The 27,731-nt window shown below is 41.1% G+C and overlaps 2 protein-coding genes and 1 long non-coding RNA gene across 3 annotated transcripts in view; 2 read left to right on the plus strand and 1 right to left on the minus strand.

Moving 5' to 3' along the window:
• Nucleotides 1-662: 662 nt before the first annotated feature.
• On the plus strand, nt 663-17,985 carry LOC118432684. The gene is made up of 4 exons (XM_035844294.1): nt 663-728; nt 15,957-16,098; nt 16,909-17,021; nt 17,513-17,985. The coding sequence occupies exons 1-4, from the start codon at nt 716-718 to the stop codon at nt 17,626-17,628; spliced, it is 384 nt and encodes a 127-aa protein (XP_035700187.1). The 5' UTR covers nt 663-715; the 3' UTR covers nt 17,629-17,985.
• A 2,953-nt stretch (nt 17,986-20,938) lies between these two features.
• Nucleotides 20,939-25,641, minus strand: LOC118403971. Its single transcript, XM_035802875.1, has 2 exons — nt 24,376-25,641; nt 20,939-24,164 (listed from the first exon to the last, which is right to left on the minus strand). Exons 1-2 carry the CDS (start codon nt 25,011-25,013, stop codon nt 21,383-21,385), a joined length of 3,420 nt encoding a protein of 1,139 aa, XP_035658768.1. The 5' UTR covers nt 25,014-25,641; the 3' UTR covers nt 20,939-21,382.
• The window catches only part of LOC118403972, a 16,300-nt gene continuing 11,783 nt past the window's right edge, over nt 23,215-27,731 (plus strand). Inside the window, exon 1 of the long non-coding RNA XR_004829724.1 lies at nt 23,215-23,224. This is a non-coding gene — a long non-coding RNA (uncharacterized LOC118403972). The remainder of the gene's footprint in view (nt 23,225-27,731) is intronic.

Consider the following 27,731-nt stretch of genomic DNA (forward strand, 5'->3'; position numbering starts at 1 on the left):
CGGCAGAACAATGTCAACGTTTCTGGAAAAGAGAAAAAAAAATGGCGAATTTAGCCCAAATCGCAGAAAAGAAATCTCCAAACGTCCTTGTTAAAGGTCTAACGCCATGATTTCAGTCCTTTGGGTTCGGCAACTCCTGCGACAAAAGACCCAAGAGCCTTCATACAACTGACGGATCAAGCGAACATTTGTCAGAAGTCTTTGAACTGAACACTTCAATGTCACGAAGAGGGAGGCAAAGCCGTGTTTTATTTGATTGGTGGAGTGTCGGACCAGCTGAGCGCACGGTGCCTCAATGTGCCGGGGGCGAGACGACTTACCGTGGGTGAGAAGATTAGCATCTACAAACCACCTGAGGATGGACTCATCCATTGTCCTAGCAGGGGGGAACTTAGCGACCCTTTACACACAGGAAAAACTTTATTTTGACATCGCGTTCTTGAACAAAAGCAAACCGTCTCTTTTGGCATACTTGTACTAAAATCTGTCCAAATTTCGCATTAAAATGATTATATATTGATATCCATTCATCGTTTAGAACAAGTCATGTACTCCCCTTACAGCCAAAAAGAAAGGACGACTGAATATATTGAGGCAACACCCCCATTACTCTCCTAATGGAATGACCCTAAATAGTTGTATTAATACGCGTATGCCCGCTACCTTACAACTGTCGGAAGCCACGTGCCAGAGATAACAGTAGACATTCGAGAAGATGGCACCACGGGGTAAGTTCCAGTAACTTCTCTTGTTTTTTCATAGACATTAACATCTATGTGGCTACAGTATGTTTTGTGAGACAATGAAACGATGTAAGGTCATTTAGGTAATCTATTGGGTGAACTAGAGCGTTTTTTGTTTAACTAAAACAAGCTATTTTTTGGTCGTTCACACTAACGGCTGAAAGCTGTATTGGTCAGCATGAAGGATATCTTTTTGGTTACGCCACATATTGCATTTTGTTTTTTCATCTTTTTTATATACAGTAGTAGCCGCTTAATTGCACGGCCTATTTGCCAGTGAATTTCGTGCAATTATCCGACTGGTGCAATAATGCGAAGTTATCTTGCTGGACCACACTGTTTTAGGATTTTAGGATTCCGTGCAATTAACAGAAGTGTGCGGTTATCCGGCGTGCAATTACCTGGCTTCTACTGTAGCACTTTTCTTTCTGGGTATGATGTGCTTACAGGCTGTTGTATGCGCCAGTCCAAAGTTCGACGACGATAAAATACCGAAACATATTGTGCGTTCCTTGTGCTACACAGCATGCACACAATGCCTTCTGCGTCAATGTTAGAGAAAATACACTTCCTCGATTTTTGTAAGGAGTGACCGAAAAGTACAGATGAAAGATGCCTCCAATTCATAACAGTGATACGCCGAAGTTAGGATCAAAACATTAGACAGCTAGTTCATTGGCATCATCATCTAGATCGAACGAAGTAAACACGAGAGAGGTCTGACCAAAAACAAGGTCAGGTTGTGCGAGAATTGTTCAAATCAAATGGATTCTAAAGGTCATGACAAGGGTAACCGTAATTGGAGGATGATACAGTTGATCGTTGCTTCAGAGGATCACAAGATTGGGTCATGATTAGGCAGTAACGTTCCCTTTGGGGGATCTCCTGGTAGATTCACGATGAGGAAGTCCAAACGCCTCTGGTTTGATTTCGTGATCAAGAACTTACCCTAAATCTAGAGACTATAAGCCTGTTACCACTCTTCTGTTTACGACAGAATCTTCATTTTGTAACTCATATCTAATGATGAGGAACTCCAAATGCCTATGGTTTCATTTCGTTATCAAGCGCAGAACTTGTCCTGGATTTAGAGACTAAACCTGCTACCATTCTTCTGTTTAGGGCAGAATCATAATATTATTAATATGTATTTACTCATATATAAACATTGGTTGAGATGATTTCTGGGTGTATTCACGGTAAGGAGGTTCAAACGCTTCACGAGTTCATTTCGGTTTCAAGTGCAGAACTTGCCTTGGATCTAGAGACTATAAACCTGTTACCATTCTTCTGTTTAGGGCAGAATCCTAACTTTATTACTTATATCTAAATATCGGCTGAGAGGATTTCTGGGTGTATTCACCATGAGGAGGTTCAAATTCCTCTGGTTTGATTTTGTTATCAAGCGCAGAACTTGCCCTGGAACTAGAGACTATAAACCTGTTACCATTCTTCTGTTTAGGGCAGAATCCTAACTCTATTACTTATATCTAAATATGGGTTGAGAGGATTATTTCTGGGTGCCTCATGTTTAGGTGGTCCAGACGCTTCACGAGTTCATTTCGGTTTCAAGCACATAACTTGCCCTGGATCTAGAGACTATAAACCTGTTACCATATTCTCCTGTTTAGGGCAGAATCGTAATTTTATTAGTTGAGAGGATTACTGGTTGGATTCACGGTAAGGAGGTTCAAACGCTTCACAAGTTCATTTCGGTCTCAAGTTCAAAACCTGCCCTCCGTCTAGAGACTACAAGTATGTACTGGTATATTTCTTGCATTAGCAAAGCCGTCTTATCATTAGTCATATTTGGATAAACGATAATGCTAAGCGGTGATAGCCACCATTTAAAAAAAACATCAAATTAAAATTGACCTAAAACGATTCTGAAATAAATTGAACTGTAAATTCCAACACAAAAAATGGGCTTATCCAATTTTTGATCGACTGTCAAATGTAAGCATCAAAGAAATACGCAACCAATCGCTTCTCTGACACTTTGAGCGGTAAATTTCGTATTACTTGTCAAATATTTGGAGAATTCCAATTTTATATATTAGTGTTGGGGATTACAGTCCAAATTTGCTTTAGAATGATTTTTATCAACACAGAGTAACTTTTATCCGGCCAAAAGTGAATGAAGAATTGTGCCTTGAGACTTCATCAGTATTCGAGTGGACTTGCAGCCTGATATCACGAGACATCAAAATATCTTTAGTACCATAAAAAGACGCTAGGAGGCTCAAAAGCTAAGGATTATGAGGTCTCATTAACAGCTACCCACATAGTAAATGTCAAGACAATCCATTCATGCATCCTCCAATTATCGTCTTGGTAGACAGATAAGTGCAGAAAAGATAACCTTCTTAGCAAAGGTAATAAGTGGATGCTGCGGGATAAAATTGCATAAATAGGTAATGTCTGTCGAGCACAGATTGTAAAGACTGTCTCTCTAGCTAACAATCAAACTTTGTGAGCCTCAGATGGCGAGGGAACTCTTGATAATAAGAATGATCACAGCCTCTAGTTCCTCTGTTGCAGAAAGGAGATACAATAATAACTCTACAAAATAAAACTTTTTGAAGACAAGGGAATTCTAGATAAGAATGGTCATGACTTCCAGGTCCTCTGCTGTAGACCATAGCGGGAATGAATCCTCTGGTCAAATGAATGTCAATCGATACCTGTCATTTTTTTCTGATTTCAACGTGACTTTCACCAAGTCTGATGTCATTTCGACAAGTGGTACTCACGTTATGCTGCTTTATTTTCAATTCTGTGCACATTAGCCTAATTTGCATAAATTTGCATAAAGAGCCCTAGAAGCATGATGACCCATCTGGACTATGGAGCAACATGCCTTAAAATGATCGGGAGACACCAAGCTATCATTCTATGATAGTGAAATAGATAACTACGGTGTGGGCTACGAAATGCTATTTCTAGGCCTCTTCTGAGAATCTCCTCCCGGGCTATAGAACAAGACTGGATTTCCCTTACATATCCTATAGGGAAAGAGGTTATGGTTCGCAGGGGATTTCGATCCATAGCTGTGAACCTGCGTAAGTATGGCAAAGCAAGCATGGGCTGGGGCACATATGATCGATGGTTTTACTTTGATTTTATGACAGGTAAAATTGTCCACCATATATTGTTTTGATCATAACATTTATCAATGTCAATGGAGTGAATGGACTCCAGGAAGATTAGTGTGACACCATTGTAATACCAATGGAGATCTTACTTAATAAAACAAACATAAAAACAGGGATAGTATGGGTGACACATGTTGCATACAGTTTAAGGATGTCCCTGTATGTCAAATGGTAACAACCTCACAGAACCTTCATTTTAGTCATTCATGAGAAGCTCAAATCGGTCTGAAGGACGCTTTTCATTGAGGTCATGAGGGAGGTAAGGGTCAAACTAGACAAAATATAACAGAGATGCAGATTACATCAAGTCCTAATAAATCTATGAGCATATATCATTACATATACATGGTACAAAACGTAGTAGAACAGAAGCTCAGGGTCCATAGACCGCAACCGTTCCTAGTTTCGTTGGTCATTTCATCCTCTCTAAAAGGAGGTCAGATTTGGAGCCGTACCTGTGTATGAAGACATGTCGATTTTTTTCTGTGAGAATTTGTGGATTTCACGACTTGAAAAAGAAGTAGCTTTCTGTTCGGTTATGCACATGTGAATGTGAAGGTCAAAAGAATGGGAAGGTCATGGTTACTTTGTTGGTCCTCTACTTTAGTTCAAAACATTGCGCAGAATCAAAGTGTAGTGAAAAACACGTTCTTGTGTTAACATGCATTGGCATAATACCGGTAGTAAGACTTATACTGGTAGATTAAAAATACTGGAACTTAAAGAGATCTACACATGCAACAATAGTTATTTCTGAGCTGTGCACACTTCAGACATCTAGGTGTCCAATACACCATTTACAAAGCATCGATAACAATGCATTCGAAGACAACAAGGCCAAAAGTTTTCAGTATACTTTTTTTTAAATTTCGGGGTAGGCAGCTCGTCGTGGGACGAACACACTGTCACATTCATTGCCAAATTTATATAGATCATAATTACACATGCTCACGGCACAAGACGAACATGATTCAACAACAATCTTGAATTTCTGTTGGTGACCTACAACTCATGTAAAAGTGTGAAGAACCGTTGCATAACAGCCCGGATCTACGACTGAATGGGCAAAATTGAACGTACGCGGCCATTTTCCCGCCATTTTTATATCTACGCTAGCAGTGAAGTGTTACGTCATAGCGGTTGTGACGGACAGAAGTTAAATGAAAATTCTTGACAGTGTACGTCCGTTTTCTCATGACATTTTGTATGCTCATGCAGGTTTATGTTTTATGCATTTACTGACAGAAAAGGAAGGAACATCAGAGGATGTATAAATGTACATAGCGGCAGTTAATTGTGCCGTGTTTCTTCCTACCGGTATTTTTTACCCCCTCCCAACCACGCGCCCGTTCGCCGTGTAATTCCGCGGCGTGTTACAATTAAAATATTACGCTTTTAGCAGGACAAGAGTGGCAGAAATGTTACACAGAAGAAGTGGCAAGGGTAACCTATAACAGCAACATGTAACTGGAGAAAATGATGCGTTGACAATTTGTCAAATCAGTATGGCTAGAGAAATCGTCGTAAACGTACCGGTATTATGATAATAGATGTTACATATTCACATGAATGTAATTTTGAAGCTTTATGTTTGTCGGTAACGTTAGCAGGTGGCGTGTCCATTAGGAATACATAGCCACCGCCAGTTATCAAAGAAATAATGTTATCTATAAGTTTAGTTCTCTTTAATCTTTAGTTGTTTACACATCCAACGATTTGTGAGAGACTACGAGCGTAATGATGCAGGTTTCACAATTCTTAAATGTACTGTATCGATTACTTTTGATTATTTTGAATAAAGACTTTTGTATCGCGCACACTATGTTATCATTTTACCATTGACGCAGAAGTGAAAACTTTTTTAGCGATCTTAAGGTTTTTTTTAACTTAAGGAAAGCGCGTCTTTATTTATACATTAGCCGAACTACTTTACTAGATCACAACCCTAGTATTTGCGGTCAATCCTACAATGCTATTCCATTACTGTGGTCTGTTATTATTCTACTTATAGTGTTTTACGTGTGAACGACCCTCTGGTATTCATTTTAAGGATAAAACTTGTTTCCCCTGGCTTTTGTCAACATACTAGCGGGATTTAATTGATTTATAATGTTCTTTGAGAGAAATCCTTGCTGGGAGTCGGTACAACAAAGGGATTAGAGAAAAGAGGAATAAAAGTATTTACAGGTCCAAATGGCCAGATGTCCCCGGATTTGACTTTCAATTTTTTTTGAATTTCAATCAATGGTCTCTGGATTCAACTTTTAAATCAATTGACACCTGAGTTCAGGCCAGGGCTCTAGCCAGCTCGAATTTTTTCCCCGTCAGCCAATTCCCATTGTCGCGAAAACACTCTTAGAAAGACTGAACTGAGACCTTGAAAAACGGGTTTTTAATGAGATTATCGCATGCTATAGGGCGCCGACACACTTCGTCAACAATAATAACAATAGCAAAACAAACAGTGTGTGGCTTTTACGGCCGTGGACGGCGTCCCCAAGCCGCCTGTAGCTTCAACCAAGGATTTTTGTCCGGCAAGGTTGACGGATTGGTTTTAAAAATTTTTTCGTCACACGCAGCAAATTTCCGTCAATTGACGGAAAAACGGACGCTGGCTAGAGCCCTGGTTCAGGCTGACCTTTCTTTTAAATAACTCGCAGCATTAGTCTGGGATCAGCAAGGCGAATGACAGACACTAAGTGCAATTCTGATGAATGCCGAATTGATCTTCTTCGGATTTTCTGCGAGTCTTCTTTTTAGACATGGCCCTTGCCTTGGGTATAGTACTTGATACGAAGGCCTGCTACATGTAATGCTATACGCGCATTCTCAGTACGATTTGGGTTATATGAATGAATGAAAGACCTTTATTGTACATTCATGCCTCGACGGGCTAGGTACAGGTCACTGATAACAGACATGACTGATAACAGACATAACAAACATATGCAAAAACAACAAGATACAATTAACTAGCTGAAGGTACTAAGCTAACAGGATGGTCGACATCTTCTCGCTTCTTTGTACAGGTGTAGATATAGGAACAGATAATGTTTGATATACAGGGTTTGTCTAGGCGCATCAAAAATAGAAATTTATCCGTTGCATTAAGGTGTTCAAAATATGGGAACTCTTTTCTTATATATTCATAAAGCACAATCCGTTCATTATGGTACAGTTTACAGTGTAAAATAAAATGCTGTTCATCTTCTACTTGTTGCAAATCACAAAATTGGCAGACTCTATGCTGCAGAGGGGTGCGGTTGTGCCTTCCAGTTTCGATATGTAACTTGTGGCAACTAATCCGGAGTTTAGTGACAGCCACTCTGTGTTGTATGTTTTTCACCATCAGATATTCTTCTTCTTTATAAATAGTCTTGAATAATCTATAGGTTCGTAATTTGTTACCGAAAGATTTGTCCCGGTTGTCATTGTGTATTTCAGCTTTAAATGTTTGAATATAAATATCCTTTAATCGTTGGCTGATGGCGTTGGTTATAGGTAATAGGTTTGTTCCTAGAGATATCTGAGATCTCCATATGTAGGCAAAACCGCATTCCTCCAGTATCTTACGAACGCCGGACGCCCAGCACTTGTTTCCATTTGCATCTAGTTGTAATTGACAAGATAGGGCGTCGGCTTGTAGACTGTCAGCTGGCACGTTTTGACGGATTCTTAGAAAGTGTTTGATAGCGTTCAGGGAGGCTTCCAGTTGAATGGGGTACCTCCCTAATTCCGCTCTTGTGGCAAGGTTAGATGCTGGTCTGGGGATATTTAGTGCTTGTTTGCAGAATTTAAGGTGAACAGATTCAATGGGACAGGTTTTAGGGCTTTTTAATGCGCCCCAGATTTCTGAGCCATAAAGTAGAATAGGTTTGACACATGCATCGAAAAGTTTGTTTCTAACTGGTAATGAGGCGGTGGCTTTATCTAAAGATTGTTTTATTCCGAATAAAGCCTTCAGACCTTTGCCACTCAGGTATTTGTTGTTAGCTTTAAACGTGCCAGCTGCACTCACAATAATACCGAGATAAGTATAACAAGTTACAATTTCTATTTCACGATTATCAAACAGGAGAGAACAGTTTTTAGGTAGACTGCCACCCTTTTTAAATACAATAATTTTTGTTTTCCTAAGATTTACTTTTAATTTCCAAAGTGCACAATAATTTTCCAGATTGTTCAAGGAATGCTGTAATCCCTGTTTGGACTCGGAAAAAATTACCAAGTCGTCAGCATACAACAAGCAAGGGACAGTTTTGTTGTACATAAATGGAGGATTACAGGGAGCACCGTCAAATTGGGACACAATATCGCTAAGAAAAAGGTTAAATAATGTAGGGCTTAAATTACACCCTTGTCTCACACCACAATTAGTAACAAAAGTTTCAGTCAATCCATTTTTAGATTTAACGCAGTTTATAGTCTTTGAATACATGCCTTCTATTACTTTTAGAAATTTACCACCAATACCGAGCTTACTCAATTTAAACAAGAGGCCGTTTCTCCAAACAGAATCAAATGCTTTGCTAAAATCAATGAAGCAAGCGTAAAGTTGACGATTTTTGTTTAGATATTTGCTAACTAGTGTACTTAAAACAAACAGATTATCGGTAGTTCTAAAGTTTGTCTGAAGCCTGCTTGGTGTGGCTGGAAGAGGTTATTGTGTTCTGCGTATTTGACAAGGCGTGAATTTAGAATGGAGGAAAATAATTTCCCTAAACAGCTGATTATAGAAATCCCTCTGTAGTTATCTGGCAGGGAGGTGTCTCCTGACTTGTGGATAGGAACAATATGACTTACTGACCATTCTTGCGGAAAATGACCATTTTGTAAGCAAGTGTTAAACAAGTGGAGTATAGGTTCTTTAAGCAACATTTTACCAGATTTTAGCATTTCATTCAAAATTCTGTCATTGCCGCTTGACTTATTGTTTTTTAGTTTTAAAACTGCGGTGTCCAATTCTTCTGGAGTAATTGCGGAATCTAGTTCTGACGAGTTTGGTGGGGTGTTCGAAAAGTCTGTTTGAACGTTTTCACTGGGAAGGTCGTTGTCTGTAGAGCTATCAGGAAATTTGTCAAGATTCTTGAAGTGATTTACCCATTCCTCTTCTGTAATCTGGTTATCGTCATTTGGCTTTCCTGGTTTCAGTTTATTTATCAAGTTCCAGAATGCACTCGGGTTTCTTTCCTTTAGTGAAGACAATTGATCCATGATTTGTTGGTGGAAATCTCGTTTTTTCTTTTTTAACAATTTCTTATATTCTTTTTTACTTCTGAAGAATCTACCCCTTATGTCTGGATTCGAAGGATTTTTTTCCAGTAAAGATGCTATGTTTTTCACTTCCCTTTTCATTTCCATGCAGGTTTTGTCAAACCATTTCTTGTTTTGTCTTTTACGTGGGCGTTTCCTTACCCTTTTCAAACATAGCGACTGATCACCTGCTTCTCTCAGAATGGAACCAAACTCAGACACATAATCATCGATTTCCGAAGTGCTGTTTATGTTGTTTGGAACATTAGAACAAAGTAAACGTAGTCTGTCGACGAAATGAGACTGGCCGAGAGAAGAAAGAAACTTCTGGGCTGATTTATCGTTCCATTTATACTGTTTGGGGAGAGGTTTTGCATTTGATATTTTCCGGCTTTCTTGATAGGAGTGATTTGTTGATTTTGATTGGATTAATGCCCAAACCATGCAGTGATCAGAGAATAACGTTAATGGTTTTATGTGAAACGATAAGATATGTGGGATCAGGGACTGACTGCAAATTATGTAGTCGTTAGACCTCTAGTGTCCGAGATTGAAGTGATAACAATAATGCCTTGGAGTAACGTCAGCAAATTTGTTGGCGGCTTCTAAAGTGAAATCGCACGCCACTTATTGATAGGCTACCACATATTTGTGCGAGTGAATCTAGTGGCCCAATACGCTGTGCTAGTTGAATGCCCATCACCCCCCCCCCCGTATCCAATAGGGCTGGGAATTTTAAACAACCGCATTAGAAAAACTGATACCAGTAATTTAGCTATATCATTCAGTACCAAGGATAGTAACAGCAGTGTTGTAGCTGTATCATTCAGCACCAAGGACAGGGGCACCAGTCTTGTTGGTTTATCATTCAGCACCAAGGATAGTAACAGCAGTGTTGTAGCTGTATCATTCAGCACCAAGGACAGGGGCACCAGTCTTGTTGGTTTATCATTCAGCACCAAGGACAGGGGCACCAGTCTTGTAGATATATGATTCAGCACAAAGGACAGGGGCGCCAGTCTTGTAGTTAAATCATTCAGTACCAAGGACAGGGGCGCCAGTCTTGTAGTTAAATCATTCAGTACCAAGGACAGGGGCACCAGTCTTGTAGTTAAATCATTCAGTACCAAGGACAGGGGCACCAGTCTTGTAGATATATGATTCAGCACCAAGGACAGGGGCACAAGTCTTGTAGATATATGATTCAGCACCAAGGACAGGGGCACCAGTCTTGTAGGTTTATCATTCAGCACCAAGGACAGGGGCACCAATCTTGTAGATATATGATTCAGCACCAAGGACAGGGGCACCAGTCTTGTAGATATATGATTCAGCACCAAGGACAGGGGCACCAGTCTTGTAGGTTTATCATTCAGTACCAAGGACAGGGGCACCAGTCTTGTAGATATATGATTCAGCACCAAGGACAGGGGCACCAGTCTTGTAGTTAAATCATTCAGAACCAAGGACAGGGGCGCCAGTCTTGTAGTTAAATCATTCAGTACCAAGGACAGGGGCACCAGTCTTGTAGATATATCATTCAGCACCAAGGACAGGGGCACCAGTCTTGTAGCTATATCATTCAGCACCAAGGACAAGTGCACAAGTCTTGTAGCTATATTATTCAGCACCAAGGACAGGGGCACCAGTCTTGTAGATATATCATTCAGCACCAAGGACAGGGGCACCAGTCTTGTGGCTATATCATTCAGCACCAAGGACAGGGGCACCAGTCTTGTAGGTTTAGCATTCAGCACCAAGGATAGGGGCACCAGTCTTGTAGCTATATCATTTAACACCAAGGACGGGGGCACCAGTCTTGTAGCTTTATCATTTAGGACCAAGTACGGGGGCACCAGTCTTGTAGCTATATCATACTGTACCAAGTACAGGGGCACCAATCTTGTAGTTAAATCATTCAGAACCAAGGACAGGGGCGCCAGTCTTGTAGTTAAATCATTCAGTACCAAGGACAGGGGCACCAGTCTTGTAGCTATATCATTCAGCACCAAGGACAAGTGCACAAGTCTTGTAGTTATATCATTCAGCACCAAGGACAGGGGCACCAGTCTTGTAGGTTTATCATTCAGCACCAAGGACAGGGACACCAGTCTTGTAGATATATCATTCAGCACCAAGGACAGGGGCGCCAGTCTTGTAGATATATGATTCAGCACCAAGGACAAGTGCACAAGTCTTGTAGCTATATCATTCAGCACCAAGGACAGGGGCACCAGTCTTGTAGGTTTATCATTCAGCACCAAGGACAGGGGCACCAGTCTTGTAGCTATATCATTTACCACCAAGGACAGGGGCACCAGTCTTGTAGCTATATCATTCAGCACCAAGGACAAGTGCACAAGTCTTGTAGCTATATCATTCAGCACCAAGGACAGGGGAACCAATCTTGTAGTTAAATCATTCAGAACCAAGGACAGTGGCGCCAGTCTTGTAGTTAAATCATTCAGTGCCAAGGACAGGGGCACCAGTCTTGTAGCTATATCATTCAGCACCAAGGACAGGTGCGTCAGTCTTGTAGTTAAATCATTCAGTACCAAGGACAGGGGCACCAAATTGCTAGCACTGCCGACAGTGACAGACACTATACAGACAATACAAATTGAATTAGACATTGACGCAATCAAAGGGGTAAGACGATGACTCTATTTACCTGCCAACGCACTAACGCAAAAGTACGTTTACCCGTAGGAACACCATATGACGCAGGGACGTATTGAAACCAGACGTCCAAGTGGCCTCTAATTGTCTGTAATGACTATCATGGGCACCTTACCACGCTCACAGCTCTGCTGTGTCCTTCACGTTTGAGGCTGCAAAAGATCAGTGGATTTATATGATTTATACGTAACGTAGACACGGTCTTTTTGTTGGCGCTTTTTAAAACCATTAGAAACCCTCTTGAGAAATTCGAACAGAAAAAACAACATAGGAAGATAATGGAAAAGACACAGTTGTGAGCCTGATTGATGTAAAGGTTTCTTTTACGTAGTGTTTTGAAGAAATACGTCGTAGTTAATAGAGCCATCTAGTCTTGGAGAAAATCTGTAAATGCAGGACTCTTCTTTCTGTTACCATTTGAATGAATCCGAAGAGATTCTGATCGAAACAAATTTAAAGTAACTCCTTGCGAAGACAATTGAGAACATTTCAACTTCGATTCATGTCACTTTCGATATATCAATAGAACGACTTGAATTTAAGAATTTATCAATGGGAGACTAGAATATGTTTCCTATTATGATTGTCATCTAAAATCGTTCAATTGACTAGACATTTAGGAGGGACAACCCTATTATACGTTGATTTTATCATACTTAATTTTCCTTACACCCTATCCCCTATCACAGATAGACTCGTACTCTGAAAACTTTGTCGGTTGAATCGGTGACTTCACCAGTTTGAAGTCACTTTCCTTTGAAATATCATCAGGAAGGAAATATTTTGCAACAAAAATCACATTCTAAAATTTCATACAACAAACTTAAGCTGATATTTTGAAGCTAACATTTCACATGTATATAATGATACACATGTTTTAGGTCATTTTGGGAAGGGTGACTTATTCGACGGATATTCCCATTCAATACATTAGTCGTACTCTATAACAAAACATGAATGTTCTTTGCGGGCAGGAATATAAGTTTTGCATCAAACTTATGCATCAATCTGACATGTGTAATACTTTTATTCTATTTTGACAACAGTTATACACCATGTATACACTTAGATCGAGTTTAAAATCCATCTGTCTCTTGTTGACAGACATGCTGAGCACACCAGGTGAGATATTGATCTTCATGCCGTTTCCTGGAATTTAAGAAGACCTTGCGTTACTCCCACGATGTGGGCGTGTTCGTTCATTTGGTCCCCTCGGTTACAGGTTGTTTCGCAACAATGCCAGTTCGAAAACGTCAGTTAGCAACAAGGTACAAGTCATTTCGCAACAAGATATAAGTCGTTTCGCAACATTTAAATGTTATCAATCTTGATAGCCTACCTGAACTAATCTGAAGTCAAGGTCCTTATCGACTCCCGATGGACGAACATCAATAGTATCAGAAATCATATTCCTAATATAATTATACTCGCACAGCGTAAAAATCTTACCTGGTGCGAAACTAGCCGAAAGACAGTCCCGGCGGCAGAATCTCTAGTGTCTAGTGTCAAGTTTCCTCGCTGTTTCCGTATCAGTGTATCTTCTTATAGGGAGGGATTGCTCGTCGTTCCCATGTATTAAAGATAGATTGACTTTATTACGTCAATTACCAAAGACGGGTGCACCCCGAACCGGGATGCCCTACCCATGTTTGAACCAAGGTCTTGCAACTACTAACTGATTGGAGCCAGGAGGCTGCTACCAGTTGATCCACAAGAACATCCCTATGATAGGGGGTTGTCGTGTATAATGATGTAACGGAGATGTCAAATGTTTTTCTAAAGATGTCAAGTTTTCTGTCGTAATAGTCGACACAAAGCTTTTAAGTTCAAGTTTAAGAGATTTTTTAGAACAGAACCACCCGAATGAAACTTATCAATTTTTAGCAACGAGATAACGTCGACATGATTTATGTAACATTCTTCAAAAGTGTTGTTTGAAATCTAATTGAAAGTTAGAATATAAGGAGAGGCGTAACATTAACAAGTTTCTAAGTGTTTTAAAATACTACTACGGACCCTGTTCGCGGAAGAATTTGTATATCTGATCCAGCTTCTATATTTATATTATTCATCCCTCTAAGAGCACCGGCGTCAGTATTTTGCGCTGATTAGTGATTCATGGACAAGTTTTTCTTATGTTTAAGTGATCGTTTACGCCTGCCTTGAACGCTAGCCCATGTTCAAAATCCCACCAAAATAAATCCTGCGTTCCCAGAAGGCCTGCGAAAGAGAAGAGCATTATTAATATTTTGCTATACCTATGTCGACAGATCTAATAGGACTCTAAATGGATGTAATCTGTATCTCTCTTATATGATATCTGACCCTTACCTTCCTCATTACCTCAACGACAAGTGACTTGCAGGTCGATTTTAGCTTCTCATGAATAGATAAATGTTCAAACGTTAGTTCAAACAAACATACCAGAAATTTTAGATCTGCCCCTTCATCTCGCATGCGATTCCTTTTACCTCGCTCATCATAGGATAAACTAAGCAGATGTGACTGCAATTCCACGCCAATCCATTACCACATATTACCTTACTGGTACACAGGTGCTCTCACCCTTAGATAATTGGAGTAGCTATCTCTCTCCTTTCATACTTCCGGTATGTGACTGCCTTCAGACGAATACTCCCTCATTCGTGCAAAACAGATTCCGACAAACCCTTAGTACTATAGTCTCTACCAGACTCCGCGTCACTGGAAAACCGTAGAAATTGAACAAATAGAGGAGTAAGCCGGCCAGAGGAGAATAGCCGTAGGTCGCGTACTGTTCCCTGGCCGGCTGCACTCCTCTGGCCGGCTTACTCCTCTATTTGTTCCATTTCTACGGTTTTCCAGCGACCCGGAGTCTGGTAGAGACTGACAAACCTTCAGCTTAGAGCAGACCTGTACGTGGTCATTGTCATGCGCTTGCGCCATTTGCCTTGCTACAAGACCATGCTAATTTGTCCTATCTAATAACTATTCTATAGATTTGACTTAATAATGTATGTGTGTTGTTAAGTTGATTTATTCTGATTTGAGCTTTATGTTGATTACGCTATTTGTTCTTATATTGTATTTATGTATATCATTATCTTATGTTTCATTGTTATGATTTCGGTATGGCTTTTTAAAAATGTGTCTTCTGACAGCTGTTCCGCCATACCCTCCATTGTCATTGTATAAGGAGAATCTCAATCAATAAATGAATAAAGTAAACATCTTGATATTACAGTGTTATGGTGATTTAAAGCATAATTGCAATATCACATTGGTGATTGGACGCCAGAGCTACCCACAATGCCAATGTGTATTACACCGGTCAAGCTTTGGGACTTTCACACTACCCATAATGCCATTGCGTATTATACAGATGGCAGCTTAAGAGCTTTAAAATTACCCACAATGCCTTTGTGTATTACGCTGGTGGCAGCGGTCGCACTGTATACAAGGACACTCACAAAACCCACAATCCCTTTGTGTATGGTGGCAGCGATGGTATTTACACACTTCCGGTATACCCACAATGCCATTGTGTATCATACTTGAGGCAACGGTGGAACTTCCACACTAGCTACAATGCAATTGTGTATTACACTGGTGGCAGCGGCGTTACCTTCATACTTCCGGTATAACCACAATGCACATGTGTATTACATTGGTGGCAAAAGTGGAACTTTCATACAACCTGCAATTCCATTTGTGTATTATTCTGGTGGTACTTCATACTTCCGGTATACCCGCAATGACATTGTATACTACTACTTGTATTACACTAATGACAACGGCAGAACTTTTTATACTTCTCACGATCCCTTTTTGCAATACACTAGTGGCAGCGGTGGTACTTTCATACTATACCTACAATGGCATTGTATACTAGTACATACATGTATACAAATGTATTACACTAGCTTGAGGCAACGGTAGAAGTTTCACACTACCCACAATGCCAATTGTGTATTACACTGGTGGCAGCGGTGGGAACTTCACACTTCCAGTATATCTATAATGACATTGTACATGTAATACACTCGTGGCAACGGTGGAACTTTGGTACTACCCACTATCGCATTATGTATTACACTGGTGGCAGCGGTGTCCACAGTACTCTAACTGACTTCCCCTGTCTCCCCAGATTGGTGCGTGTCTGTGCTGAGCCTCATGCTGATTATGAACGCCTTTGGTCACCGCTGCGTTGCTCCTTTCCATGCCGGTCAGCTGATTCGTGTGGGGAAATCCGGAGAGTGGAAGCGCCCAGCGAGAAGGCCACCATTTAGGTAAGAAACCCACATTTTCACATTTCTACACATTCAAGTTCATGCTCGCACATACAGATATACTGTACATGTGGAGTCGGCAATATGGATGTGTACATGTGACTTATCCCTACGTCATGTTTAAACTTCAACGTCTTCATTGTTGAGGAGGTTCATCAGTCACGTATGTGTATAATTGCTAGCAATTTTCTTCCAATAGTAACTGTTTTAAAGGTAGAATACGTACCTCCAAATTGTCGATGTCTGACAACACATCTTGGTCACGGAGAATGGCCTAGTCTCCATCTCGCGAGAGAACACGAGACTAGACCAGGCTTGTGTGACCAACATGTGCTGCCTGACATCGAAAATTTTGAGGTACGTTCTCTACCTTTAAAACAGTCACTGTTGGAAGAAAATGGCTAGTAACCATTCAACATCTTCAATTTCCATTTCCATGTTTATTTCATATGATAGTCAATAAATGCGGCACCATTGAAACGGCCATGATTGAAATTACAATATAACTTACCACCTTTACCAAAAAGACTTCGTTCAATTGACTTCTAGTAATCATTGATTTGTAGAAGGTCTGAGATGATTATTAGGAATAAACATTGCAAGAAAGATAGATATTCATTATTTTATACCACTTACTAGACTTCTAGTTCTTTGTAGGGCTAAACATGGAAGGGGTATTAGAAATTCTGAACATAAGCGAACAACATGTTTCATACTAGGGCTTATGACATAGACTTGTTCTCTGTAGGGATACACATGGAACATGTATTTAAAATTCTGAATATAAATGAACAATATGTTTTATATCAGGACGTACGATGTAGACTTAGACGGAAAAGTGTCGTCCGACGAATGGCATCGTGTTGAGGAAATGTTATCCGGATGGCCTGCTGCCGAGATCTTCTCTCTCTTGGACAGAAACGGTGAGTCAAAGTTACAGCTCCTCAAAGTCGTCCGATTTCTCGAAAACGAAATTTTTCTTAACCCCAAGCCTGCTAAGGTTGGTACCAAATTCGTATTGGTTATTTGATTAGGCAGCAGAGAGAGGTTCCAAATGGAAGAAATACAGGCTCTTCAACAAAGAACAATGTATAGCCTGTAATTTTTTCTCCGTCGTGCACGCATGCATGCTCTCATTGAAACTTTTCGTCGTCTTCGTTTCAAAGTTGGCTAAGGAGTTTTCCTTTCGAGGGAAACTCCCTCTCTTCTTTCTAGACAAACTTCCATCCGCGGCAAACACCCTTTCCCGTGGCATTCGAGCCTACTTTGAAACAAGCCAATTAGCGCCCCTAACCCCATAAAATAAAAGCGGCCCCGCTAGAAGTCTGCTAATTAAATAAAGAGGCTATCACGATGATCGTACATTTGTTGAAAATATTCTACTAATGCTCGACATTTTTTTTTCCTGCTGCAGAAGACGGTTGGCTGACCAAGCCCGAATTCAACACCGGAAAGCAGCGACTTGGCGCTAAAGACTGGAATTTTGCAAGGCCTACATCCGGGATTTCCAAACGCCTGATCGGAGTTTAGAACAACAGATCAATCATAGCCTGGTATACATCCGTATTGCAGCTCCCTAGTCTCTTCTGTTCTCTCCGCAAATACTTCGAGAGGACAGAAGACACTCGGGAGCTATAAAACGGCTGGAGCCCAGGCTAGATCAATCGACGATATTAACTCATGATTCTGCACAGGACACACTGGATGGACAATGACCGTTATAAGACGGAGAAATGAGAACACATAAGATGTAAAATTCACACGTTCAGTCAACCACAAAACAATGTAACAACAAACAGTATAGCTAACAGGAAAAGGGCTTTGAATGTATCAAGCCTTAAAAGTCATCCATCACGACACGGCATGATCATGTGAAATATAAAAAAACAGAACAATGATAGTTATGATAATGTGTTTAGAAGGAGCATGTGCTGTATCAACCGGCTAAGACAGAAATAATCTGCTTTGAAACCTTAACGCTCAACTTCGTGTGTGTACATTGCATTTGCATTAGTATGAAATAACAGGACTAGTGTATTTGTGACATCTTAAATTACAGGGCCGACAATGGTTTAGGATAGATATGCTAGATCCGACTGCAATATCGCTTGTTGTGCATAACTACAGTAACGTTTAATTTTGTGTTCAAACGACGTTTCGGTAACAGTTTCACACCTTCCCCATGACAATACTAACTGCTTCTATTACGCCCTGCAGCTAGGCGTCGCTTTTAAACGTAGAGTTTAAACACCATACACATTGATGTTTACTTACTTTACGTTTGTGTCCACATTTGTAAGAAGCGACACCTACCTGCAGTGCGTAACAGAAACAGTCAATATTGCCATGACGAATGTGACAGACGGTCACAAAAACTACAGTTTGACTAAAACACTTGGTTTCTGTAGAAAGAACTTTGTTTCCCAGTGACTCACCAAAATATTCTCGGAAATATGGCTTATTGCACGTGCTATGAAACAAGGGACAGTTCGTTTGTCATTATTTAGGTTTCCCACGGAATACAATGTCTACCAATATTTTCCTTCGCGTTATAGAGGCATGATGACAAACTTCTGATGACTCTGTGTTTCTTCAAATGCTTCAACACTCAGTAACCACACTGAAATTTACTTGTGTTTTGTTTGATTTGGTTCCTTCTTAGGTTTCACGATAGCTATAACTTTGCACACATATAGTAATAGACGCCAGATGTCACTTTAAAAATTTATTGTTACTTTCACACTGTAGCTGATCAACTATTGGTAGCTTCACAGTTGAGCTCCTGAATCCAATTATTTAGTAACTGAGACCACGGTTAAATACGTAGGGCGTTGTGTTGCACCCTTTTGTCGCAAAGGTGGCATCTCACTGCACTTGGGGCACCCGTGCGGCACTGTGTGGGGTTCGTTTACTGCGGCACTGTTGTGTTATTTCTTTAATAATTTAGATATTTCGTAATACGTAAAAGTATAATTTAGAAGACAACAAAATACAAAAAACGTACGAAAATTCGTTCTTTATCTCTGAAATTCGTTGAGGATCTTTCAAACCCTGCAGTGCCGCACCGGTTCTCTAAGTGCAGTGAGATACCACCTTTAGGAACGTAAAATGTGGGTCCACGGTGTTCTAAAAGACCTGTGCCTCGGGCTCGTTTAGTGGGAAGGGCTAGCTGTAGAAATATACCCCGCTACTGAAACAGCACTACAAGTGTGATTTAACAAACTGTCAAACAAATGAACGACCACCTCCTGTATCCTCCCCCAGTTCCTCCTTTATTATGTCGTCACAAGTTACGGTTGCAGCATTTGTCTATCGCCCACACCACCCACTCACTGGATCACCCTTGTGGCATACCATCATTACGTCAAACCATATACTGTAACAGTGGGATTCAATCACCGCCAACCGACAATGCCAAACGGCTGTCAGCCTTTTAGCGTAATCGGTTGCCTGTAGCTTTATTACATTGTATCTGACCCTTACCTCTATTATGACCTCAATGAATAGCGGCCTGCTGGCCGATTTGAGCTTCTCATAAATAAATAAAGGTTCAAACTAACAAACAAACAAACAAACAAACAAATCATCAAACGGAGGGTTGTGTGTTTTGGGGGTATCTTTTCAACTCAACTATATTCGTCAATGAGCATTCCTTCTACATTCTTAAAAAAAGGAGCTAAAACTTTATTAATTAATAGCCCTGCACCACGAGAGAACCACCAAGTCTTAAAACCGCTGTAGTTAATTCCAGAAACTGCGTGAAAATCAACAATCTGTCTGGTGTGCACAGCACAGGGTTCAGTACAACTGTTGGGGAACAGATGGGTTATAATATATTGATTAACCAGATGCTGCATCCTTGTTATAGTGAAATAAATGTACTACATATGGCAACTTATTGCATAACATCATATTCGAAGCAAAACGTGGTATCTGTCCTGCTGGCTATTTTTGACGGATTCAACCTCCTATACCTGATGGCTTCATCAGATACGTAAAACTTGACCTGTTCTGTGCTGCTGCTGCAGATTTACTCCCCCATTCGTTGGGCTTTGCAGCGGTGTGTAACTTTTACATGAGAAATATCCCAAACTCATGACAATACAGCTCAGCATGCCATGGCTTAAATATGTCGATCCCGTTTATAAACGGACCTAGCAGGACAAGGGTTTTAAGATCCACAAAGAGCTGACTAACTGCGTTAAGATTACATCCAAAAGATATTGTTGCGAATTACCCTGAAGCTTTACTTGTGGCTACTAGTAATATCTTACTCTTCCAAAGAACAATGGCAGCCAAACGACACAATTAACGAAAAATAAGCCAGCACATGGACTTTCTACGTGTATTTGTAAATACGTTTGGGACCGCATCTGTTAACAGCGACACCTACCTGCAGACCACAACAGAACGTCAGAATTGATCTGAGGAAAGTGACAGACGATCATCAAAACGACGAAGATCTTGATTAAAACACTTGGTTGTGTATAAAAATCTTTGTTATCCAAGACTGTAGCCATTTTAAAACTCGCGAAAACGAGGGCGTGAGCTTTAGGGCGTGTCTAACATGGCGTCTTCCTCCAGCAGCAATGATTTAATCTCATACAGAAAAGATTTTCTTTCAAACGAGAAAAATATCTAATTTTATTTACACATACCGGGTGTAGAGAATGTTGTTGTGGACTTAGTCAACTGTCATCAGCTATTTCATGTCAATTAATCGATAATAAACTAGATATGGACTTCCTATAGCGAAAGATAACTTTACCCATTGAAGGACGTTGACAACAATGAACACATCAGTCTTGATGAAGTTTTTTTACTTTTTTTATTTGCCTTTTTAAATGTTTTTAGTTCCCGGTGTAACAACATAGGGTGTACTGACTGTGCCGTACATTGGTTGACACCGTACAAGGTGGGTCTACTGACCATCAGGTATGACCACTACCTCAGCTTGACCACTTGTCTTGGCCTATCTGTAGTTGTCTTTGGTCTGGGCTCTTTGGCCTCAATATCTTTGAATGAACACTAATCTGACTGTAATTTATTCTTGTATATCGTTCAGCCTTCTAGTGACGCTGAAGAAGAGTGATAGATATCACTCAAAACGTCCTGAAGTAATTCTCCGTTTTCATCCAGTTGTAGAGATTGAATTGTATTTGAGTAATGTTTACCTGGATGTCTAACCTTCATAAACGTATCGCCCAGTCTGGCAAGGCCGTTTTCTTTTCATCAATAGTATGACGTCATTTGGCATGACGTTTTACATTGATTTTTGGACATATCAGTCCGCCGTCCCACCGTCCCAAGTCCCTTTTGAGTAAGTCTCGGGTAGACGTTGCGCTTTGACCAATTCCTCGTCAAATCCTTCGATAAGAAATACGTTGTTACCATGGGTACTATTTCTAGTTTTTATGTTCGTCCTTTTCTCGGTGGCTTCTCTTTCCTTACCTTTGCCAGGGAGTAGTGGACTAGGATGATTGGCCTCTGATTTAGCTGAATTAGACTTGCGTACAATGATGTCATGTGGACTCCAATGCTGTTCTATCTGTTCTTGATTTTTGTGAGGCTTAATGCCTTGACGAGGATGCCCATTGTTGAGGATGTCGCCTCCTGTTTTCGATAGTTTGATATGATTCGTGTTATCTGGGGAAGTGCTCTTTCTAGAACTATGCGTACGCTTGAAGGGTGGGAGGGCATCATGGTGGTCTCCAGGAATCGTCGTCATGTGTTCATGTGTAGGCAGATTGTCGCTAAGAGAACGCTGTCTCTGTCCACTGTTGTTCAAAACCTTACGGAATGGACCATGGACGTGAGCTACGATGTACGCCTTGGGAATCTTCCATTCTTTCTTCGCTCTTTTCCCCAGTCGCAGAATGCGGCCATTCAGTGCTCTCTTCTGAGGCCCCGAGTAGTTTCTACCCACGGACTGGTATCTCCCCTTAGCCCTTATGCTGTCATCGCCAGAGAGATATTTTCCGATTCTCCACTTCTTGCCTAGCCGGATGACGGGACGCAGGTACTTCTTTTTAAGCCCAAAGATGCCGCGTTTGGCTCTCTGATGCTGATGAACTTGGCCAGAAATCGTGCCGATCAGAGGAGGTTTTGAGTCCGAGCCTTTGTGAATCGCTTCGGGGGTGGTTAGTATTGGAAGCTTTGACTTACCATCTGGGGTCTGGAAAGCTTCTAAAGTACTGCCGTTATCCGGTGGTATTACTGATCGACGTTCTCTGTGCGTTGGAGCGTCGCAGCTTGAATTATGCACTAAGCCAAGGCAGTCTTGGGATGGTTCTCCCCGATGGTTAAGAAGAGGTAACCGTGAATGTTGGTTGTCCTGACCACGACCTAGAAGGATCAATCGACCCCTTATAGGTTTTTTGTCGATACTCCTACGATCAATTCTGATTACCTGTTCTGTTGGATGTGACCTCTTCACCTGTTTGATTTGACCTTCTGGTTTCCAACCTTTTTCATTTGGAACGTCATGGTGGCTGACTTTGTCGGAGATCTTTTCAAAATTGTTTCGTGTTCCAAACCGCTGCATGAAGATCAACTTGTTATTTTGAAGGTCTCGTTTTCTGGAAGAGTCGTCCTCAATCTCACCGCCTGTTCGTTTTCCAAATCGACTGGCAAAGTAGTCGACGTTTTTGCCGCCATTCCGTTTCCCGAAACGACTTGTGAAGTCGCCATCTTTATTCCAACTGTCGCCTCGCTTTCCAAACCGACTGGAAAACTTGTCGCCGACCCAACGGTCATTTCGTGTCCCGAAATGGTTTGTATCTTCCTCTTCATCCCAACTGTTGCCTCGTTTTCCGAACCGGCTTGCAAACAGATCATCAACCGCATGGGGGCCTCGTTTTTCGAAACGGCTTGTCAAGTCAGCTTCATCCCAACTGTTGTCTCGTTTTCCAAACCGACTTGCGAACAGTTCTGCTACAACATGGTTCCCGATTCGTTTCCCAAAGCGGCTTGTAAAGTCGTCTTGATCAAACCTGTAACTTCGTTTTCCGAACCTACTGGCAAACTGGCTGATGGCCCCTCGGTTTTCTCGTTTTCCGAAACGGCTGGTGAAGTTGTCCTCATTTCCATTAACCCTTCGTTTTCCAAAACGACTGGTAAACTTGTCGTTGTCCAGAGGGTTGCTTCGTTTGCCGAAACTGCCTCTGGCGTCGTCTTGGTTCCAACTGGCGTTTCGTTTTCCAAACCGGCTTGCAAACAAGTCGTCAACCCAGCGGTTGTTTCGTTTTCTGAAACGGCTCGGAAATAAAGCTCCTGGCTCCCGTCTTCCAAAGCGAGTCATGAAATTCCACGACCTGCGCTGCCAGTTCCAAAGTGTCCGGGGAAATTTTTCCGAAAGATCTCTTTTTCCCAAACGCATTACAAAACGCCTTTTTGAGAAAGGGTTCACGAAATTTGGCAACAGACTTTTCTTTCCAAAGCGACTGACAAATTGTGACCGCTTCTGGCTCAGTGGCTTTGTTACAACACTCTCAAGCTCAGAACGTTTGCTATCGGGGTAACTAAATGCAAAAATATTCCAAAAATCCGTTTCTTTTTCAAGTTTCCAGACATTGTCATAGATTTGTCTATTGTCATCGCTAGTAACAAAGGACATTGGCCAAATGTCAAGCTCTCGTTTGCCTAGAAATACGAGTCTTATCCATCTCTCCTTGTATTGACCTCTGATTGGAGGAGCTTTGTCATGTTGTTTCTGCGTGCGAGCCCGCTTCCACTGATTATGGGTCAGGTTCCACGATTGGCTTTGCTTCTCGATGATGGGGAGTGAGACCGCATTTTCGTCCAATGGCTGACGTTGTTGGTCAGGATTGCTGGGCTGGATGCCATCTTCTCCAGGCGTAGAGATACCGTACCTTCTGTTACGAATCCTCTCATTGGTTGCAAGAGGGACGTTGACTACTTGCTCTTTGGCGCCGTTCATATCATCGCTCGATTCTGCCTTACCAGCCATTTCCGCCAGGTGGCTCCAATGACACGTTGGGCATATTTGGTACAACTTTGACTTCTCTGAATCTTTCAAATCTTTTGGCCATTTACGGATACTGCAACTGTGTAAAAAAAATGGAGATTTGCTCATCAGAAAAACATGCATATGCGATATGACCCGAAATACATGAAATGATGAATAACAAACAAAACGTGTGTAAGCTACCACGAGAGGTCTCGTTACAAGAGTCATAATGTGTAGTGGTAGTTATGCAAATTCACTATGGATGAACCAATCATTGCGCAGGAAAGTTAATAGGATCATCTCCTTACCCCTCACTGTGACAGAGAGTTGGCCAGCTCACGACTCCTCTGTTCTGATCTTTCCTTCCTGTCGTAAAGACTTTGTTGGGCAAGCTTCTTAATGTGTTTCCTCCTTGGCGATTTGATGGCAAGGGAGGAGGCTCCTTAACATCGCGTCCTGGATATCCTGTCGTCTTCGTTTTGCGTCTTCCATCGTGCTGTAACTTCTTAAGACGTGGATCACCTGTGATCTCTCTTATTACACCTGTGTGAGGAACTGATGCCTTGACGGCGTCAGAAAGCTGACGTCTCAACCGTTTTTGGTACCTAGGAGCGTTAGCTCCTGTCATCTCGTCCGGTGCCCATGGTCTCACGGCGTTTCCTCTTCCATAACTTCTTCCGACTTCCATCTGATTGGTTACCGCTGGGGGACTTGTCTGCGTCATGGACTGATCTTCGTCCCCAAGCCACTTCCTGTTTGCTGCATTCTTTGTGACGTCACTTCCCATTAGGGTAGGACTGTGTGGTCCCTGATTGGCTGATCTTGTAACCTTGGTGATGAGCTGGTTGATTGATTGCCGGTTGTGTTGTCCATGAGGGAGGCGGTCGTGAGGATACGTTGATGCCAGGACAGTAGGATGGCCCACCACGGAGACCAAGAGGATCATCAACTGTGACAAGAAAAGCAGTTATGGTGTCATTCGTCAATTAGGAGAGTACCATTGGGTATAAACGCGAATCTACAAGACTTTTATGACCGCAGATGCAATAGACACAGTGTTTTTTTTTCTTCTGGAGATGGTTTTGCTTTCTTCTGCGAGCACAATTCTTTCTTCTTTGGGCAAAAAAATGTCACAAAACTCTACATCCTCTGAAACGATATCCATGGTGTGTATAACTTCAATTAACGGCTTTTCGCAAGAGGCCCCCTCATGTCACCAACGCCTGACCGCAGTATACACCTTTCTCACGCGGCGTCCATGATAGATCGAAGACGAGGTCAATGAGGCAAGCAGACAGAAATTATTTCTAAAGTTAGCTCCCATTTAGATTACCTCCAAACAACACAGATTTTCGCAATATAAGATCAAATAATAAATATCATAACAAGTGTTATGCACCAAAAGATGTAGCAGTTTATAGTAGGCGTAGCCTGATCCCACAGTCCATTAAGAGATGCAAAATAAAAACATGATAATGCAAATATTTGACAGACATGTAGCCGAATCTCTTATTGGTTGCTTTCCTAATTGGCAGGCTATTATTGGTTGAACTGCTAATTATGATTGATAGTCTTTCCTTTGCCTCATTGAACTCGTTTTAGACATATCATGGCCGCCGCGTGAGAAAGGTGTATACATCACAAAACTTCCTTCTCAATCCATTCCTCTATAGTAAACTAAACACTCTTTCATCTCAAATTACTCTTTTTATCAGATACATCAGAATCGATAAAATGGGAATTATGCGTGACCTAGATCGATAAAAGAAGAATTAAATAAACATCATATTTGATGTTTTGTTTGTATATTGCGAATCGTTTTTCGTGCAACTTCAACAACTCCGAGAGAACCGGAATTCCTGGTGAGATCATATGATACAGTTGTTACATAATATGATATGATATGATATCATAAGATATGATGCCGTATGATACGTCACACACACATACAGAAATACTTTCCACAAGTTAAAAGGCGGAAACTATTGAACCCGAAACGTTCTTATACAGCTATTATCTTCAAGGACAATCGTGAAATAAACCCCCCACATTCTTAAAAGTGCAGCAAGCAAGTAAACAACAACCTAATGATACTCATGGGACATTCAGACGGCCTTTGGAACTATCTGTAAAAAGGAGTAAATGTGAATAAGAACTTGCTGTATTGTGAAACAGCGGGAGAGTTCTTATGTAATGTTTTGTTTCCTTTTACCGTTAATTTAACTGCCAATCCTAACCCTTTTTTTATCAACCACTAGCAAGAAACATAAAGCTTTTTATCAGGCATCTGAGTAATGAAACAAACCAGAATTCCACGTAGTCTTGCAGATTTTCATTCTGGTTACGGATCACGGCTTCGGACAATCGATGTAAGAATGTGCAGTGAAAATAACTTCTCTGAACAGTTTATCGAAATAACTGTGCGTGCACGATGTATATCTGTGGATGGTGTACATTTATGCTTTTAGATTGTTAGAAATACCAATGTTCTGATACAGTTTTACATTGTTTAATTGTAGTTTGTTGGATCGCGTCAACTGAAATTTAAAGAAAAGAAAAACAACAAGAGCACCTAACACCCCAAAATCGTGACAATAGCTTGTTCAGAACGCGAGATATTATAACCGAAAGTTACGCTGCAGTACCAAAGACGTAGCTAGGGGCCCAAAATCTCATCATTTCCAGCTTTCACCACACCCTACCAACACGCCAAGTATGAAACCAATCCATCTAGCCGTTCTTGTGTTTCTTTGTGATCTTGTTGACAGGCAGACAGACAGACAGACAGACAGACAGACAGACAAACGCGGCTGAAAACATAACCTCCATGAAATTGCATGGAGGTAAAAAAAAGGGAGAACAAACCCTGATTTTTCTCAGGACCGTATCAGAAACACAGTACTAATGTTCCTAGGCTTGAGCACCCTCGTGCGTTTGGATGTCCCCCAAAGGATCTTCCCTGCAATGCTAATGGTTAGGACATTTCCTTGTAGGCCTACAATTATAAGTGTCCATGGCTGCGCTTCACTTTTGTTAGTGCTTAACTATTTATGATTTTGCGGTGTGGATGTATTTCTAACAGCCGATATGGGATTTGGTTCTCCAATATCTAAATGTCATGCCTAAGTGGCTGCAATTTGAGTAGAGGCCTCCCTGTTACAATGACGCATGGAAAGACGGGCGCGTTTCAACATTAGGCACTTCTAGTGGTGCGTACCTAAAGCCCGGACTTGGAATTGGACCTAGAAATGTTTAGGTCCAAGTCCATAAAAAACCTAAATGCCCGGACTCAAGTCCGGACTTATATTCCCTTTTCTTGTTCTAAACCATCTAAAACCAGTGAAATTTCCACTGGAAAAAGAAAAAAACATTTCGTGTTGACACTGGCTGTATATAATTTGCATGTATTTTTCACATTGCATTTCAGTTCATGCTAACATGCAATTTCATATGCACCACCCTCCTCCCCTTCAAAAAAGAAAACTTTCTAGCGCACATAACACGCATGGTTTCTAAGACTAATCTAAAACATAAATTCTAAAACTATTCTAATACATTTGTTCGGCTTCTTCTCGTTTCTTAGTTATGTTAAATATGTAGCTTGAGATGTGTTTGTATAATGTCGTTTGATCAAAGCTCATAAGAAAAATGAATTTTTCAACAC

Source organism: Branchiostoma floridae, chromosome 16 (assembly GCF_000003815.2).
Source record: "Branchiostoma floridae strain S238N-H82 chromosome 16, Bfl_VNyyK, whole genome shotgun sequence".
Lineage (NCBI taxonomy): Eukaryota > Metazoa > Chordata > Leptocardii > Amphioxiformes > Branchiostomatidae > Branchiostoma > Branchiostoma floridae.